The sequence below is a fragment of the Drosophila ananassae genome, chromosome 3L (genome assembly GCF_017639315.1).
Source record: "Drosophila ananassae strain 14024-0371.13 chromosome 3L, ASM1763931v2, whole genome shotgun sequence".
NCBI lineage: Eukaryota > Metazoa > Arthropoda > Insecta > Diptera > Drosophilidae > Drosophila > Drosophila ananassae.
The window spans coordinates 11404652-11423413 of record NC_057929.1 but is presented as its reverse complement, the minus strand read 5'-3'; the positions used below and the strand labels follow the sequence as shown (position 1 = coordinate 11423413).

At 48.6% G+C, this 18762-nt stretch overlaps 1 protein-coding gene across 1 annotated transcript; it reads left to right on the top strand.

The window, feature by feature from the left end:
* The first annotated feature begins 315 nt into the window (after positions 1–315).
* On the top strand, positions 316–18226 carry LOC6494467. Its single transcript, XM_032450567.2, has 7 exons — positions 316–699; positions 836–979; positions 4643–4749; positions 6192–6365; positions 9901–10055; positions 10114–10393; positions 15914–18226. Exons 1-7 carry the CDS (start codon positions 331–333, stop codon positions 17478–17480), a joined length of 2796 nt encoding a protein of 931 aa, XP_032306458.2. The 5' UTR covers positions 316–330; the 3' UTR covers positions 17481–18226.
* The last annotated feature ends 536 nt before the right edge of the window (positions 18227–18762 follow it).

Sequence of the window (18762 nt, the reverse complement as noted above, 5' to 3'; positions counted from 1 at the left end):
CAAATTCAGCACAATGTCCTTTTGTCATTTATGCATTTCGCTGTATAAATTAAGGACAATGAATAGAAACGGCCGCAGGAGCTTTGCGAGCGTCGTTTTTTGCCTTCAGATAGCGGAGGCGGAGGTGAGCCGGTCCAGAGATTAATAAGCTGGCTGCTTTCTGGCCCAGATTTGTGGCCAGAAACACCCACATGTAGGTGTATTTAGATGACTTGAAGAGATAGGGACAGACCGGAGTCAGAGTGTCCTTGGAGTCTATCAAGAAGATTCCTTGGCAGAGATAGTAGCACATGTGGTGATTCCAAAATAATTGGTTTACAAATTGGACCTATGAGCTCCAGTGCTTTAAGGACATCCGAAGGACTACCAAGCATTAAAGTAAACTCCATTTTCTACTTTCCAGGTGGCAGTGGCAGTGGCGGCGGTGGAGGCGGCGGCGGAGGTGGAGGCGGCGGAGGCGGGGGCGGCGGCAGCTCCTCGGACATCTCCAGGGACCACTGCAACAAGACGGTGGACATCTTCGAGGACATCAGCTCCCCAGAGGTCACCAACCAGAACACGGGCCGCCCGCTGACCTGCTGGTACAGATTCCGGACCCTGAAGGGGGCGCCGCGCGACTTTGTGCTGCGTCTGCGGTTCAAGAAGTTCAAAGTGGGTCAACTGCTGAACGCGACCCACTGCGAGGGCGGCTACTTGCAGGTGGGTGCGGCTTGTGTGTGTGTGTTATTTATCTCCGGCCGGTCAGAGCTAATTTATATGACTAAGCGATGACATATGGCGACATCCTTGGCCGAATTGAGTTTGAAGCTCTCCTGTTGTTGTTGTGTCCTTGCAGATTGTTGACGGCAACGCCAAGACGGATGTCTCCAATCGCCGGGAGCCGGGCATGTTCTGCGGGGAGGCGGAGCAGCCGCAGACATTCATCAGCGAGACCAGCTACGTGAAGGTGCTCTTCCACACGGACAACTTTACGGATCAGGTGAGTCCTCCCTGGACACCTTTGTCCCTGCTCCTGCTCCTAGGCGGGGCTTTTCATTTTTGTGAAACAGCCAGGAGAGAATTCCAATTACTGTTACGGCAACAAAAGCGGGCATCCTTGAGGTCCTGCCGCCTGCCGCTTTCTTTTCGTGCTGTCGCCAGAGCCTTGCCACTTACACTAATAAACAAAAGTCTCTCCTTGTCCTGGATCCTTGCATATTTCTAGGCGACTCTAGATATATTATACACTGTGATAAATACCAGCTCCCAGCTTAAAGTAATCTGGCACTCTGGTAGTCTGCCTTTTCCTCAGTGCCCCCGTACAAATGTCTGTGTGTTTATATTTATCACATAATTTAAGGAAAATATTACAGTACACAAGTCCTGGCTGGCTGTCTTCGCCGCTTTCGCTCCAGCCCCTCCTGCTGGCTCCTCTGCCGCCGTGTCCTGACCCATGTTGCTCTATCTGCTTGGCTGCATCTATGCAACTCACTTTCGCACTTAGCGAGAGTTATACACACTCGCACACCCCGCCCGACACCCAGCATCCTGCTGCATATATTTTATTTTTCATATATTTACCCCTTTTTCTGTTTCGTTTTTTGCTTTTTGTGTGTTTTTTGTATTTTTGCATGCATTATTCAGGAGTGGGCGGCTGCCCCGCCCCGTGTCTGGCCTCCGTCTGTCGGCGTGTCCTGTCTCCTGCATCCTTTTTGGCTGGCTGGCGCCGTCAGTCTCCTTGCTGTGTCTGTGCCTGTGCCTGTGTCTGTATGGCGACGCTCTGCGTATCTCTGTGAATTTTCAGTTCACAACTTGAATTGTATTTAGCTTTCGTTGGCCCGGATTCCTCCCCAGGACTGCTTGGATGCTGCGTTTTTGATGCGGTATTTGCATTTATAAAATGAAAGATAAGTTCTTTATGTCACATAAAGAATTTCAATATTTATAATGGGGATTTTTTTTTGTTTTTTGTTCTCTGGCGAGGCAGGAAGCAGGACCCTTGAACGGCAACAGCTGGGGGAAATTATAGGATGCACGGGGCGGGGTAAAATAAGGCAAGGAAGCACATTATTAGATGGATGAGAGTCCTGAAAGGATTCCTGTTGATTAACATTTTTTGGGCTAAGGGGGCGGGAGGTGATGTGCTGCAAATCCGATTTCGCTATGTGCGGCGGAGGCGGAGGCGGAGGCGGAGAGAGCTCTGGCTGCCAACTCGAATGCCGGCACTTTCCCAACGATTTCGCATTTTCCAAAACCAATTCCCAATCCCCAGCGTTCCATCATAATCACGTCGTTGTATATCCATAACTCTATTCGGGGCGGAGGTACTGATTCCACTCAATCCCAAAGTCAAATAGTTACCACCCTGCCCCTGCCGTCTTCTGCCGGCGTGTCCTTGTGCGTAGTGGATGCAGGCGATTGGCTTTATGGCCCGGCTTACAACAAGTTGCAGGGATGCGCAAACACAAACAACCGACTAAAGCCATGAATGAGTGCTCCGGGAGCAGACGCACACGGGCGAGGGGCACGAATAGAGGAGAAGGAGTAGCAGTCCTCTGGCAGGACACCCGCCGGAGTGTGTCTTATGCACACCTTAATGGAGTCATAAATATTTATGAAAACTCTCCAAGCTCGCCGGGAAGTTGCAAGTTGAAAGTTGGCGGATGCTGCGCTTTGTCGTCCTTTTGCCATCTTCCATGTTTTTTGTTTTTGTTTCTTGCTCCTGCCGCACGGACGAAGAGTTCTTTGCCACTTATTCGGCGCGAGTGCGTCGGATCGGAGGTATGGAGCTGTATAGGGGGCATGGGCATTATTCAGTAATAAATAAAAATAAGCGACAGCTCTCTGGCAATGTAATAACGCGATTTAATGAGGGCCGGAGCCGGCGCAAAAACGGAACAAAATAACGAAATAATTTCGCATTCGCATTAACATAAATTCAATGCGAAATAAATCAAAAATAATTTCGCAAAAACGCGACGGACGCCAAAGAGCAGGCGGCAACAAATCAGTTTGAAATTTTAATTTATTCGAGCGCAAATTTGTCAGGACATTAACAGGAGTCCGCCCAGGGCATCAGCAGCCTCATCTGTCCCCAGGACCAGGACCAGGACAGGCCCAGCACCACAACCGTAATCATCATCGTCATCATAACATCATCGTCAAAATCAGGAGCTGCACTGCCAGGCCCTTGGTCCTTTAGGAAAATATTCGTTGCATTTAACAATACACTTGGAAAACAGTAGATCGTAAATGAGACGGCTACATAGACCTTTCTTTCTTCCTTGAATCCTTCCGATTCATATAGAAACTAGTCTTTATAGAGAGCATGGATAGAATATCATGGAATCTATAAACTTCATGGATCTCTTATCCTCCAACTATCGTCTAGCTTTATTTGTTGGAGTATTCTCTCTGTGCACTTAACCAGTTATATCGGGCAGGATATTTTGGGAGGGGGTAGCCCCCGGGACTTCCGGTGCGACCGGGACAACCGGAGCGGCATCCACGTGAGCAGCATCTGGATAAATCGAAACGAGCCTGCGTCTGCCATTGTTCACATCGTTAAGTGGCGCTAACGTCATTGACGCCGGTAACGCATTTAATATTGACATGTGCATTACGTTCATCCTTCGGCCATCCCCTGCTATCCTGCTACCCTCCTCCACTCCTCCACTCCGCAGTCCTGCTGTCCTGCCCACCTGATGGAAAACGGCCAACAGGGTTTATGTGGCCATCACGGCAGAGCAAATTGATAACCATGACGTTGACTTTGCGGCATGGCTGAAATTACGGGGCACGGCGATGCGGCACGGAGGTGGACCCAATAAGGAAATCGCTTTGTGGGTGTCTGCTCGATAATTTCGACTTTGATATCCGTAATTGAAATGAATGTTTTTGGCCAAATCGATTCCCAGCGCAAATGGAGTTGAATCAATTCCCGCAAATTGGCTCAAATTATTGCGTTTGTTCGAAGCCTGAAATGCATTATCGCTGGCTATAATAGGGGATTTATGTTTCTGATTATGAAGCAATAAAGTACTTTAATCTGCAAGGATATGCTATTTTCCAAACCAGACTTTTCAGCTTAAATTAAATGACCTTTCGACCGAATCCCATCACCTTTAAGACCCATTCTTGTTCTCAGTTTTTTCCCTTCCAACTGAAACCTTTCTGTTGCCGACTTTATTTCTTTGGGCCCCAACAAAGGGGTGCACTGTCAAAGGGTGGCAAGGGGCGACGTGGGCGTGGCAGCTGCCTACGTCACTGCAGCACGTCATTAGCGCTGATGAGGCAACGGCAACCGTTGCAAGGGAGCAGGAACAGAGGACAACAAAAACAGCAAACAGGATGGCTGCGTAGCTGGGTGGCAGGGGCACACGGGAAAACAGAATGTCTTCCGAGAGAGTGGGTGTGCCGGGGAGTGTGTCCTTGTGTGTGTATTTTCGGGTGGCAGGGCAAATGACATTGCACATTTCCATGCGGCAAGCCGTGGCATGAAAACGGGGGCGTCGGGACTTATGTCGGTGAAACACGCAGTTCCCTGCCAGCCGGGAAATTGACAAAATTCATCAGCAACAATGGCAGGCACACACACACGGCGTATACGTGATTTTCTGGCATTGTCCACTCATCCCGCGACTCTGCTCTCTTCCCATTCCAGACCTACTTCACATTCGATTCACGCGCCGAGCAGCAAACCGAAGTCTATCTGCGATATGGACAGCATCCGGAATTATATCCAAATCGTCGCGGCGAAGTTGTCCAGGGGTAAGTAAGTGGCTTACGGAGAATGTCGGTAATCGAATGGTTTTTTGTATCAGTGAGGCCCGAACCAGATCCTTGCGTTTTACAGCCCGGGCGTTAATTCAATTCGACGACTAGGGCATCGACTGTTTGACGAGGTCCTTGTCTCGGGATCCGTTATCCCCATCATAATCATATGCGAGCCGAAGGAATCCAGCCAAAAATCCAGGCGGCTGTGGCAACAGAAGGTCGCATTAAATTGAATTACTTGTGCTTTCTGCACTGCGGCAAGCATAAAAATTCGCGAGAAGGGCCGGGCTGGGGGACTGGAGGACTGGATGCCTGAAAGATGGCTGGAAAAGTCAGCAATTGAAACCAAGGACTCCCACCCAGGTCCTGGCTCGAGGAGCGCTCTGACAAAAATAAAACTTTGCAGACATTAAATTTTATTTGATTCTCGTTTTGGAGTTGCATGCCGCTCCTCTGCCTGTCTAACTTTTATCTTAATAAAATAAGTTGCGAGCTTTAAGTAAAGTCCTGGCAGAGAGTCCTGGAGGTAGCAGAGGGAATATATGAAGGCTTTCTTCCCATAACTGGAAAGGCAGATAAAACTTAAGATAGATAAGGAATTATCCGGCCAGGTGGGGTGATCCTTCAGAGGAGGAACTTGAACTAAAAGCGAATTGATTCAGCCATTAGGGGCTCTTCGGCCAATTCGTTCCTCAATCTTTTTCAAGTTTAAACAAAATCAAGAGCCAGACTCTGAAGGGACTCCCCTCTGGCCGCACCCACATGGCCAATATGATTTTTATGCTAATTTTGCGGTCACGCGCGCATCCATCGACACCGAAGCCAGGACCGAAAGCCAGGACCAACCAAAACCCAAACCCAATTGAGGAGCAGAGGAAATTGCCAAAGACAAAGAGAGAGAGAGTGGGGCAGGGGAGGAGGTCCTGGGAGTATCCTAGCAACCCGGGAGGGAAAAAAGAAATAAAAATGGTAATCATATTTACGCTAGCTTCGCCTTTGAATGATTTTCCGTTTGTTTTACTTAAACAAATTGAAAATTATACGCAGAGCTTCGAGAGAATGGGGATTTTACACAATTGTTCCTGTTGCTGTAATTTAACAACAATTTTACAAGCTCGAAAAAAAGTCCCATACATTAGGATACGGACCAGGACTCGGCGAGGACATGGGCCGAAGGGGGAGCACAAATTTCCAAATCAGTGAGCACAATTTTCTGGCTTCCTTGTTCCAGTTAGGAGGAGGCTGCGGGCCGAGTCCTTGCCGAGTTGCAAACCCGAAAAGTCTTGGGGATCATTTAGGACGCCTTCTGGTGAAAACATTTATCGAGGCCCAGACCGAGTGATACAACCAATTCGAAACAAATTAAATTAAATATTTCCAAGCCTCTAATTCAATGATTTTCTACAAATATGCCCCCCTCTTCTTCCCCCATTTAGGTCCTACTGTGAGCGGGAGTACCGAGACTGCCGCCTGCAGACCTGCTACGTCCAGAGCCCCGCCTACCCCGGCCTGTATCCGCGGGCCCTCAACTGCCGCTACAAGCTCCACACCCGCCAGCCCTACATAAAGCTGTATCTGCAGAACGAGCAGTTCGCCGTCGACGGCCAGAGGTAAGTTTTTCACAAATTCCAATTAAATCGGATTGAATTAGTTTCTGGCTTTGGTTTTCGGGCGATAATGCGTTTCTGGTTCGCGGCGCCCGCAGCCAGTAATTTAACAATTATCGAATCGAATTACACTTTTTTGTTTCTCTTCCAGTCCGAAAAGGATACATATTTATGCAAATCCATGGCCTCGATTTTTTCCACGTCCCACGTCCCACGTCCGTTCGCTTTTGATCTGAAATTAGTGTTAAGCCCGACACCCTGTAATTTGTCATTTTGGCACGCCGATTGCACAATCCACAAAATTCGCCGACATCTCGCCCAAAAATGTTGGTGTTTCCCGCGTTGTTGTCGTCCCTCCATTGTTGTAATGCATTTGGCATGCTGACAATGACAATTTGACAGAGCGCTCGTCGCAAAAATTGGCACCAATTTGCTGGAAAACGTTGGCGACATTACCTCCGCCCGGCTTGCCATTCTCGCCGTGTCTGCATCCGTATCTGTGTCTGTGTCTGCCTCGGCTGTCTGCAGCTGTATCTGTCCCAGTCTCAGTGCTTGTATCTGGCAGAATTGGCTAAAGGATTACGATTTGAGTGAGGTTGCCCCCACTTGCCGCAGAGCTAGGGTGGAGGACCTATTGCGAAATGCAGTCAGGGCCCTCCTTGCATTATCAATGCCGGAGCGAAGAGGCTTTTATTGGCTTTTAAAACCCACAGATTTCCAGGTTTTCATAATGTGTCAGGCCCTGCAGGGCCCAGGATTCAATATCACCATAAATCCCAACCGGAGAGGCCCGGAATACATTTGTTTCTCATTTAAGAGCTCCCTCCTGACCCTTCTGGCCTCCCACCTGGCCACCGCTTTTGGCTTAAATCAGTACTTTAATATTTCATGGAAGGCTCCCCCTTGAGTCCGGCCTGGGCCGCGACAAATACAATTTACATTTGCTTAACCGGAATGACCTTTCACAAAATATTTGCTTTATCATGGACTTTGGGGGCAATGGGGGCAGGCCGGACAGGTCAGAGGTTCTTGCTCCCCCAGCCCGGTGGGGATTTTATGGCTGGGTGGCGAAAACCTTCAGCTTTTAACACTTTGCACTCTCCTGGCCGACGGTGGACGGACAGGCACCAGTATCTTAAAGCCTGTTTGATGTGCAAATTGTGGGAGTCAGCATATTTCCCTCTCCCACCCACTACACCCACACAGACACCCACACCCAAGTACCTCCACAGTTCCCGCCCAGCACGTGCACATCAAGCAACAGCAAGTCGGAATTAGATAAGCAACATTCAATTTATTTTTATAGATTCAATTTGAATATTTACCTTTGGAAGTCCAAAGGCAGGCAGGGCGACAGACGACAGGACGTCAAAGTTGGCAACTTTGAGTTGGGTTCTCCGAGCCGGGCAAAGGGAAAAGGCAAAGGGTTCGAAAGTGGGGCAGCATCCCACTTAAGTATGTATTAATTTGCAAGTCTAAGTTACTCTTTGGCAGGCGGCAGGAAAGGATTAGACAAACAGGCCTTCGGCAGAGGGCTAATCATGGCGGCAGTCTTTAAGGGCACATGGCGTATACTTAATTGGAGCACTTTAGTGCCTCGATTCCAACAATCGAATGGCGGAAAACCACCTAGGCTCAGCCCCTAATCCGGACGAGTCCTGCATGAATCCGCCATAAATCCAGTTCATAAAAGGCGACCTGCCTCGCAGCTCCAAATGGATGTGTCGACTCAGCAGAAAAGCAGAAAGTTCCCCTGTGTGGCTGTTGTGTTATTTTATAAATCACTTCATTTTATTGCAGAGCTCCTTTGGCTGTCAAGCAGCTCCTCCCGACTCCTGGCTCCTGCCTCCTCGCTCCTGCCCTCTGGTTGGGTAAAAATGAAATACCCCCAATGGGAAAAGTACAGAACCCCCCACAACATTCCTAATTTCTTGCGCTTTACCAAAAATATTTTGTGCCATCCCAGCAGAAAAATTCAGACGGCGAAACTTCGACGGCCGGATGCCAAACAAATGCAAAAGTCATCGAGTAAAAAAGTTTTTTAATATGCCAAAATTATTACCAGTCAGTAGATGTTTTTTTCCCAGCTCGTCCTTAGCTCCTGCCAGCCTGCTTTCTGCGATGATATGTGTGCTGTGTTTGGGGATCTGAGCTGAGCGAAGGGAAAAAATAAATGGCAGGAAAAGTTTCGGCCCCAGACTAAACAGTCATTTGGATTGTCCCCCAGCCCCAACCCCACTCGCAGCCCAGCCAGTTCTTTGTAATCAACTTTCTGGCCAACAACGCATTTATTATCAATAAGTTGGATTAGCTCTTGGCAGACTCTCGGCAGAGAAAAACTTGCTGACAAAGTGATTAAATTGACTGAAACGAACTGACTAGCTAATAGAAATCTATCTATCCGCCGGCTACACACAGATATAGATACAAAAGTTGCCAGAACTTTGTTGCCCAACTTTCAGGATTGGTCGGGACAGTGCTAGCCAAGAAAAAAGACTGCCGATAAAGCGAGAGGCTCAATGGAACTGTCAATTAAATTGCTATTTTTGTTCCACTGGCCAAGTCACCTTCGACCTCTCGCCCTGTCTGTCAGTCTGTCCAACGCACTGTCTATTTGATTAAAGTTCAGTTGGTAATTGCCAAAGTTAGCTTTCAATTAGAAAGTTCACACACACACTGGCACAGGCAGGTGCCCAGGTGAGAGGCATTTCATTTGCCTTTTGAACGGCTGCCCCGCCAATCAGTGCGCCCCTCCTGGCCGTCCAGGGCAGGCATGCCTCGGCGGGGCACAAAGGTCACTTTGTTGAGGGTCCTGCCGCTGCCCCGCAGGACTCCGTAGGTCATTCAGGCCTAGGTTATGCCGGCCGGCCGGCCAGACAGCCGGCAAAAAATTAAAAGCATCCTCGACTCCTCGTCTGACGCAAGAAATTAGAAAAGGCTTCAAAACAGATGCTTTGGATGCTGTCTGTTGGCTTTTTTCACATTTTTCCTTTTCTGGGAAACTTTTTCCAATGCCTCCCCCGCGCCGGAAAGTGCAAATGAATGTCATGGCCATGGGCGGCTGCCAGGGGGCTCGGCTTATGAAGCTCGCCAATTACTTATTCATGTCCATTTAAAAGCATTTTAAATCCCAAGAACGAACTTATTTTTAGTTGAATTTCTGAGTCTGTGACTGGGTTATTGGGAACTAAATTATTCTCAGTGATACCTGGGAGCTCCGGCTTAGGAAAAACTTAGGTCTGCCCCCTTTCGGCCACCACTGGCCGGCCCAGCATTTTTTCACGGATTTCCGCCAGACACTAAAAGCTTCAGCACTCAGTCAGTTATTCAATTGCCAGCCCGGCTCTTTATGCATTCCTTTTCATCCTTTTATTTTCCTCGTTATTTGTGGAACGTGAGTTTTTTAATTGTTCAGTTTTCGCAATTCCTCAGTCCGGTTTATTGAGTTGTCAGCCGGCGGATGAATTGAATTCACCCTTTCAACGCCTCCGCGGCGAACAGGGAGTGACGACTGACTGACCTCTCGGTTGCATTGCAGGTGCGAGAATGTGATGACCTGCCCCATCCGGCCCATCGGGTCCGGAAATGAGCACTGCCCCTTCGACTGGCTGGCGGTCTACGACGGCCGGGACGAGCACTCGCCCCTGATTGGAAAGTTCTGCGGCCTGGGCAAGTTTCCCTTCAGCATAATCGGTGAGTGAACTGGCCTTCTCTTAATAACTATTTGTAACGCATCCCTCATCCCTCGCAGGCACATCCCAGTACATGTACGTAGAGTTCGTCACCTCGCCGGCGGGGCCGCTCCTAAACACAGGCTTCCATTTCAACGTCGGCAACTGGCCGGGCCACGTGGAGACCGCCGGGATCAAGCACGGCGTGTGCGACTGGCTCCTCAGCTCCGACTCCCTCAAGGACAGCAGTGCCAGCGAGGGCATATTCCTGAGCATCGCCCACTGGTATCCGCCGAACACGTCCTGCAGCTACCACATCAAAGGACATGTCGGCGAAATCGTACGCCTCTACTTCCCCAGGTAGGCACTTTAATGCTGATTCTGATTCTTAAAATTCCTGAAAGAAAACAATAAATTAGAAAACAAAAACATAGGCCCCTTCCGGTTCCCCGATCTTTGGTCGTACGTCTCGAGAACAAAGTTTCGGACAAAGTTTCACTTCTAATCAAAAATCAAATAACTTTCAACTTCCTTTTGCTGTACTTTTTAAATTATCCTGTCGGTGTCTCCTGAAAACATCCAGCCCATCCAGCCCAGCCCGTCTCAAGATCGGGGTCACCGGCGCCTGCAATCGCTGTGCGTGGCGCAAGTTTTTCCATTAAAATTTCCATTTTTGAACCAGTTATCCCGACAAGGAGCAGCCCAAGTTGATCCCTCACCAAGTCCGAAATCCGTTGGCCAGTCCTTGGCTAAAAGTGCAAAGTTTTGCGGCTTTGTGGGAGGACTTCTGTCCCGACCCTTTCCCAAAACCCAAGGACGAAAAACCCATTGCCTTCTATGCTGTAAGCGTATTTTAATGAAATTTTCCGCAAAGATTTATGTGACATTTTAATTTAACGTGTCGAGTTGGAGTTGTCCTTTGTGTACAGACAGACAGTATATATGCAGAAAGGATATATGTAGATTTTTACTTTGTCGCCGGGGCGTTGTTTTCCTTCTAGAATGCCGGCGAGCAGTCTCCAAGCTCCGAGCTCCGAACTCCTCGGCCAAGTGTCGCATTGATTGTGCATTTCATTTTGAGTGTTTTCCACTGCATTTTCCCAATGCCCTGCGAAATATTTTATTGTGCTGCGGTTTTCGGCTCCCAGAGACAATGGCAAACTTTTTCCCTAGCCCTCTGCCCTCTGCCTCTGACACATTGGGGGCGACGGCGTCGGTGTCGGCATCGGCATCGGCGTCGGCGTCGGCGATGGCAGGAAATTTTTAAACTCGAATTGTGAATTAAATCTCGCATTGAGAGTCGGAGCAGCAGCCGTTGTCGGATTTAAACTGGCTGAGCGGTAAACGAGCGGAAATAAATAGGAAATCAAAGCCATTGCAGTTCCCATTAACGAATAAATTTATAGAGATTTCTTGGATTTAGTTTTTGTTCCAAAAGAGCTATATCAGATCTCCATTATGGCCATAGAATTCCAAGAAATCAAATAGACCGGACATAAAGTCATATTTCCGAGCCTTCTCAATAGCATATCTCAGCTAATAAACGTCTCATCTATGAATGGCATAGCTTCCCGAATTCAGCATACAGAGTTCTTATTTCTTTCGTCAAAAACTGACATCATAAAAAATGATCGATTTTTCGAAATTTTTATAAGGGGTACCATCATAAAAAATCATCAAAAATGGATACAAAATTTGTTGTTTAGATTTGGATACAGTTTAATGGGAATTTTTAATACGTTTTCATCGGTGTATGCCTCAAAATGATGGCTTGAATATTAACAAAGATATGGCCTTCGAAATGCTACATCCTGGGACTTCCAGGACATCAAATAGTCAGGACATACAAAAATCATATTTCCAAGCCTTCTCATCATCATATCTCAGCTAATAGAAGTCGGATGCAGAAATGGCATAGCTTTCCGGATTCAGCATGCAGAGTACTTACTTTTTTCATCAAAAACAGACATCATAAAATTTGATCGATTTTTCGAAATTTTTATAAGGGGTACCATCATAAAAATTCATCGAAAATCGATCAAAAATTTGGTATTAAGATTTTAATGCAGTTTGATTGGAATTTTTAATACGATTTCATCGGTGTATGCCTCAAAATGATGGCTTGAATATTAACAAAGTTATGGGCTTCGGCAGGCGTCGAAATGCCGGATCCTGGGATTTCCAGGACATCTAAAATGTTTTATTTGCAATCCTCCTCCCGATTATACCTTGGCCAATAGAAGTCTTATTCAGGAATGGAAAGACAAAGCGGAAAATAGGAAATCTAAACCACTGCATCTCCCATTAACGTATAAATTTATTAAGATTTCTTGGCTTTAGTTTTTATTCTTGGACCCGCTTCGAGTAATTCAGCTGCAATGGCACTCGGGACTGTAGGGCTGTAGGAGAGCTCCTCCTCCCGGAGAAGCCAACAACCGCTCCGTAATTTATGCAGAAATTGTTACCGAACATTGCCAAGTTTTTCGAAGGAGCGACCAAAGAAAAGCAAGTACACATGGTGGATGCACACGATCGGAGGTGCGGGAGGAAGGCTAAAATATCAAACAAGTTTTTGCCAAAAGATAAATATTTATGTCCACCTACAGGACGAGGCAAAGTCGTGCAGTACCCATTGCAGACTCATTGTTGGCCCGGAAAACGGGGAAAAGCGATGGCAAGAGCGGGGGTGGGGGTGGGGGGCTGGAAAAGTTGTGCGCACGTTTACACCGATTGCCATTAAGAGTTCAGAAGTGGGCAACATGATTGCGTGATTACAGTGCACAAAATGCAACCGAACAGGGTAAGCGTAATCGAGAGAGGGAGAGGGGGCTGTACACAGGACGAAGGAGACGGGTAGGCCACGGTAGGACTCTGCTTTTTTTTCTGGGAGGAGAAAAGTTCAAAGTAAACGAAAAATAAAATTCTATGGGAAATTCTGCGTTCGACTTGACTCACACAGACACACACTCACGTCCTCTTGCTTTTTTTGGCCAAGTTTCTGGCTTTGTGGTTGTTGTTATGGCCGTTGTTGTTGTGGTTGTTTGGGTGGTTGTTGCGTTTGTGTTGTTTCTGCCAACTTCGCTCAAGTTGTAGCTAACGCCCACAATAACAACAGGGAAGGTAGCAATAAGAAGCGATTCGGAGCGAAAGGATCCGAAGGTGAAGATACTCTTAGCTCACTTTTTAAGAATATGCATTTCATTTTAAATATTCAGAATATATAGTAGGAACAGAATATATAGTAGGCATTATATATTTCATTTAATTTAAAGTCTCCAGTCTCCAGTCTCCAGTAGAGAGGAAGTCCAAACTACCTTCTGCCGGAATACATCAACAATTGCAGCCCATTAGGAGGGTTTTCTCGCTGGCAGTCCTGGCTGTCAGTTTACGTTTACCTCGGCCCCCCCAGACCTCAAGAGCCCCTTTTACGTGTGTAGGAGCTGTTGTCCTGCCACTGCTCCTGTCGCAGGAGCAGTCTCGAGCTCTAGTCTAGAGTCTAGACGCTGTCGACATTGTTTCCAACAAAGTTGCTCATTTAAGTAACATGTCATGGCTTTGCTTTTGGCTGCTTTCTCGTTTTTTGTTTGCCCGGGCTTTGTCTTCCACCGACTACTGCTCCAGCTCCTCGTCCTGCTCCTCCCACCTATCTCCTGCGATTTTTTCCGAGTGAGATGACCAGATGTTGAACTACTCCTTGAGTATATTGCACTTAAGTTTTCGTGCCAGGAGTGGCGGCGGAGCAGGAGGAAGCAATCCATTTGCTTGTGCTGGGCACACACTTTTCCCAATAATGTTGTGAATGGTCGAGTGGGTGGGTGGCGCTCTGTGTACTATGTAGGTTTACTAGCTACTAACAACTCATCAGCGTCTGCTTCAGTGGGCCATTATCCGATAGATTGTGTTACTACTCTGGATTAATGTCCACTATCGTGCCGTTCTCTCCCCTCTTTCCCGTTTAAATGTCGCAGCGAGAAATCAGGTTTAAAGGATGGCCAACACGTACATTTGCTTTATCTACTCTGGCCCAATAATGACTAATAAAACCCAGTCCTAGATTCCCCTCCCTGTGGGCCATCTCCCAAATAACCTAAATAAAATCAATTGTATCCATCTACTACCTTTTCCCGCCCTGCCCCGCACAAAGTGCCGTTCGGAGCCCCGAAAACGTTCCAAAAATCCGCTTGAAATGCGCAAGACATGGCCTATACTTGGGCTATTTATAAGCCTTATGGCCACATAAACTGACGCCCTGGGCTGTGGGCTCTGGGTTTTTGGCCACGGCACCAATCGACTCCCATATGCACATAACCGGGCTAACCAGTTGACAACAATCCCCGCGCGGCCCCAGGATCCACTTCCTCTCGCCCCCCACCTCGTGGGAACCCACCCACTGAGTCAGCAAAACGGGAAGTTTGGACCGCTAGTTCGGAACTGTAAGGTACAGTGAGGAAAAATGATAATGGAACTACTCTACTAGACTACTAAGTCTGTAATAATCCACTCTCTGCTAATCCCGGTGTTTGGGCTCAAAAAAGTATGCTATAGATTTTTTCGCGAGGCTAGAAGTCCTTTAAAATCCAAATAATACCTTTTCCCTTAACTATCCCCCAATAACTAGCAACAATTTCTATCCGTGCATCAACTGTAACTGGGCTAGGCTGCAAACGGATTACGAGGACATGCCGCAGGGTGTCGGAGCTTACTTTTCGACAACGCGTACGTGAATAACGGTATGGGCACGTCGAGAGGCGCCATGGGGTGGCAAGGGACTGGTGGCTAGGGGGTGAGCGGGTGAGCGGGTAAGCGGGTAAAAAAAAGTAGGAAAATAGTAACTCTGCTCTATTATGAATAGTGAGGGGCAGACTCACGGGCATAAAAAACAAGAGCGAAACCAAATGAAATTTGTGCCACACTGCTGCCTGCCAGCAACGTAGATTAGGGGGCGTGGCGGTGGGCGACCCCCAACCCCTGCCACTGCCGCCGCCCCGCCGCTGGCCCCTTCAAACTGCTGATGATGGTGATTTCGCTTCGTGCCCCCAAAATGTCCCCCTGCCCCCAATTTTTTGCCAACTTTGTGGGAGTTAATAAAATGTTGTATTATGTCATATTTTTGGATAGAGCCAAAAGTAATTGCATAGAATGTATTCACCGCACTCGGAATGACGGTTGTGTAAAAGGATATATGGGGCTGTGCGGACATGGGAGGCTAAACAGGACACGAGTTATATAACAATTTGTGGCAAGGCCCATCGCTTTAGGTTATGGCAGCAGGTTTATAATTTCATAAAATGGGATATCCATTTCCAGCCTCCTTTGTTTGAAAATTTTGATTTGAATTTTGAAAATATCAGAAAACATTTCCCGACAATGTCCTTTCCCATTTTTCCTTTCACGAGCTTGATCTCTTTCATTTTCGCCGAGCCAGCTCGAATGTTTACGCCCCAGAAGGACGGTCGTAATGCAGGAAAACTGCAGAAAATTGGCCTTCCACATCAACTCCTTTCAAATATCCCTGAACCGCCACCTGCCCTCCTCTCCTGACACAGCCGCAAATAGTTTGGGAATGCAATTTGATGGAGGAAAATGCAACTCACATCGCGACCCCAAAAACCCTAACGAGGCTACGTGTGTGCGACGGAGACGGTGGCGATATAGAGCCTTAGAAAGCAGGACTTACCTGTTGGCAGGCGGAATTTTTATTAAATTGTAGAATGCGGCAGAGCCGGCAGGACGGCCAGAATTGTGGCCGGAAACCTGGCAGAGAGCCAGCCGACAGGCGGAGTGTTATTTCAAACGAAAATACATATTTCTTTGCAAATTAAGCCCGAATGGATGTTGAATTTTTAAAGTAACAGTCCGCCCATCTCCTTATCTTTCCAGTTTCCGCATCAATCGCATCGAGTCGCCAATCCTGAAGTACGAGGGCGACTGCGGCGAGTCCTTGACCATCTACGACTCGGATCACGCTGATCCCGCCCGCATCATTAAGACCTTCTGCGACACCTTCTCGCGGCCCATGGAGAAGGTGGACTTTGTGAGCACCAGCCCCTCGCTGTACGTTCAGTTCGACTCCAAGACGGGCAGCTACAGCGGCAGCTCCCTGTACTACTGGGCGCACTACGACTTCTTCAACAACACCCGCTTCGGCGACCCCGTCCCCAACACCCTCTGCGACGAGGTGATGTACGCCTGGAAGCATCCCGGTGGCCGGCTCCGGTCGCCTCTGAACTCCCTCATCTTCAAGCGGACGGGCGGTAGCGACGTGAGGTGCCAGTACAAGTTCGTGACCGACAAGAGGCTGTACGCCCGGGCCATCATCGAGGTGAACGCCGTGTCCTTCAAGGAGCTGCCGTACAACAGCAATGCCTGCACCCGCTGCCACGAGGAGCGCGTCGACAAGCTGGTGATCTGGGAGGAGCGGGACAAGTACCAGAACAACCTGGCCTGCTTCTGCGACAACATCCCCAGGGCGGTGCGAGTCATCTCCTCGGCGGACCAGATGAACCTCGAGATGATCGTGCAGGGCCAGCACGCCATCACGTCCTACTTCAAAAACCCCAATCCCCTGTTCGAGGCCACCTACGAGTTCGCCCACGGACCTCTGTGTGGGCCCATCACCCTGGGTCCTTCGCCGGACGGCGAACTGGTCTTCCCGTACAAGAAGGCCCTGGCCATGGTGGCCGGGCCGATGGCGCCTCCGGAGCACCACTACCGCCGCGAGAAGTGCATCTGGGAGCTGAAGGTGGCCGCCCAGAGAGACCTCTGGCTGAACTTGGAGAAGGCCCGCTTTGCCGACCGCAGCTGCGAGAGCGCCAAGATTGAGGTGTATCTGGCCGGGCGCCTGGAGCCCCGGTTTGTGGTCTGTCCGGAGAACATATCGCTGGCCCGGGACCTCCCCATTCTGACCACCGCTGAGCTGGGAGCCACCGGCGCCGATCAGGAGCCCCTGCCCGTACTCATCCAGTACACCGGAGACGGCCAGCCGGGCCGCAACATCTTCCGGCTGGTGTGGACGGAGCTCTTCCATCTGCCGCGCAACCCCGATGGCAGCCTTGCCGCCTCTCTGCTCCAGGACGGGGGCTGCGACTTCCGCTGCCCCGGCGACACCGGGGTCTGCATCCCCCGGCACCTGCTCTGCAACGGAGTCGCCAACTGCCCGAACGTGACGCACACCTCGACGCTGGCGCAACTCACCCGGCACATCGAGTGGAACCTGGAGCAGCTGGGGCTCCTGCACCACGCCGGGGAGTACCGGCAGCTGGTGCTGCACGACGAGTCGCCGGAGATCTGCCTGCGGAGGGACCTCAGCGAGCTGCCGTACGGCAAGCTGGCTCTGATCACCGTGGGCCTGTGTCTCATGTTCGCCCTGCTCTTCGCCATCTTGCGGCGGATGTGCCGGAGGTCGCCCAGCCACCAGGGCAGGCACCACCTGGAGGAGGACTACTAGAGAGAGGAGCGTCTGTAAGAAATTTTGATTTTGGCATCATCATCCCAAGGATTCTCTTCAGTTTGAAACTAGTTCTCCCACGATGCACTGCCAGGCTTAGCAACAGTCCTCCTTCTAGCCCCCCTCGCTAGGAACTATTCCCTTTCCCCCATTGAGAGTTCGATATCCTTAATATCCCTATAACTATGTAAGTAGCTCTGCCCGGTTGAGTCTATAACTTTTGCTCTACGTGACAGCTAATGAATATTAATTGAGAACAGTTGTACGATAAAAACTACAAAAAACATATAGAGTTTGAAAAACAAATCGAAAAAAACACGAAACACAAAGAAAGAAATTAAAACTGCCCTGCATAAATTAATTAAAGCATAAATTGTCACGTGATAATTGTTGAAATGAAAAAGGAATACTTTAAAAAGGCATAAAGAAACTAGATTTTAATTAAGGTAGACAGGTAGACAGGACGGTGGTCGAGGGTAAAACCAAATCCAGAAACCAAAACCAAAAACCAAAAACCATATACAAAAATACACATTCAATTCACAGTAATAGGAGTAATAATGATAAAGAAATTGTTGGCGGTTTTATTAGTTAATATTATTGATAAACTACAATACGATACATTGTACTATTATTGGCAAATTGTCAAGCAAATCCAGGCATATACGCGTACACAGACACATCTTGTGTATATAATGTACGATATACATATAGGGTATATTTTTTGCACATAGTTTTACCTAGACCTTAACTGAACGGAACTCCCCGACATGCGACAAATTGTGGCAGGACTTTTGGAGCGAGGGTAGCCTAACCCCTCGAGCAGGCCCCAGGATAAATTGTAAATTGCAGCCCCCTTGCAGGGGCTCGTAGAACGTAAGTCAGTATAGAAGCAGACCCCCAAGGACCCAGCAGATCCTTACGGGAGTGATTCTTAGTTCCTCCATCCCCGCCCCCAACTTTGTGACCCCTTCCCGGAGAGCGCTCCGCCCTTGGAGGTACCCGAGTAGAGCCCCGAGTTCGGCTATCCCAGATCGTATTTCAAGTCAGATACCCACAAATCGAAAAGAAAACGGAAATTAGGACACATACATTGTATTTTAGTGTACGTCAGAATTAAATGTATAAATAAAAGTACGAAAATAAACACGATGATGAATAAAAGTGAAAAGTGAAAGCCTGGGATTTCGATGGGCAGGCTGTTCATTCCGTCGAGTTGGCAGTCCGGGGCCAATGCATCCCTGCCGCTCTGCAGCAAGGCTCCGTCCCGAAATACGGCCCA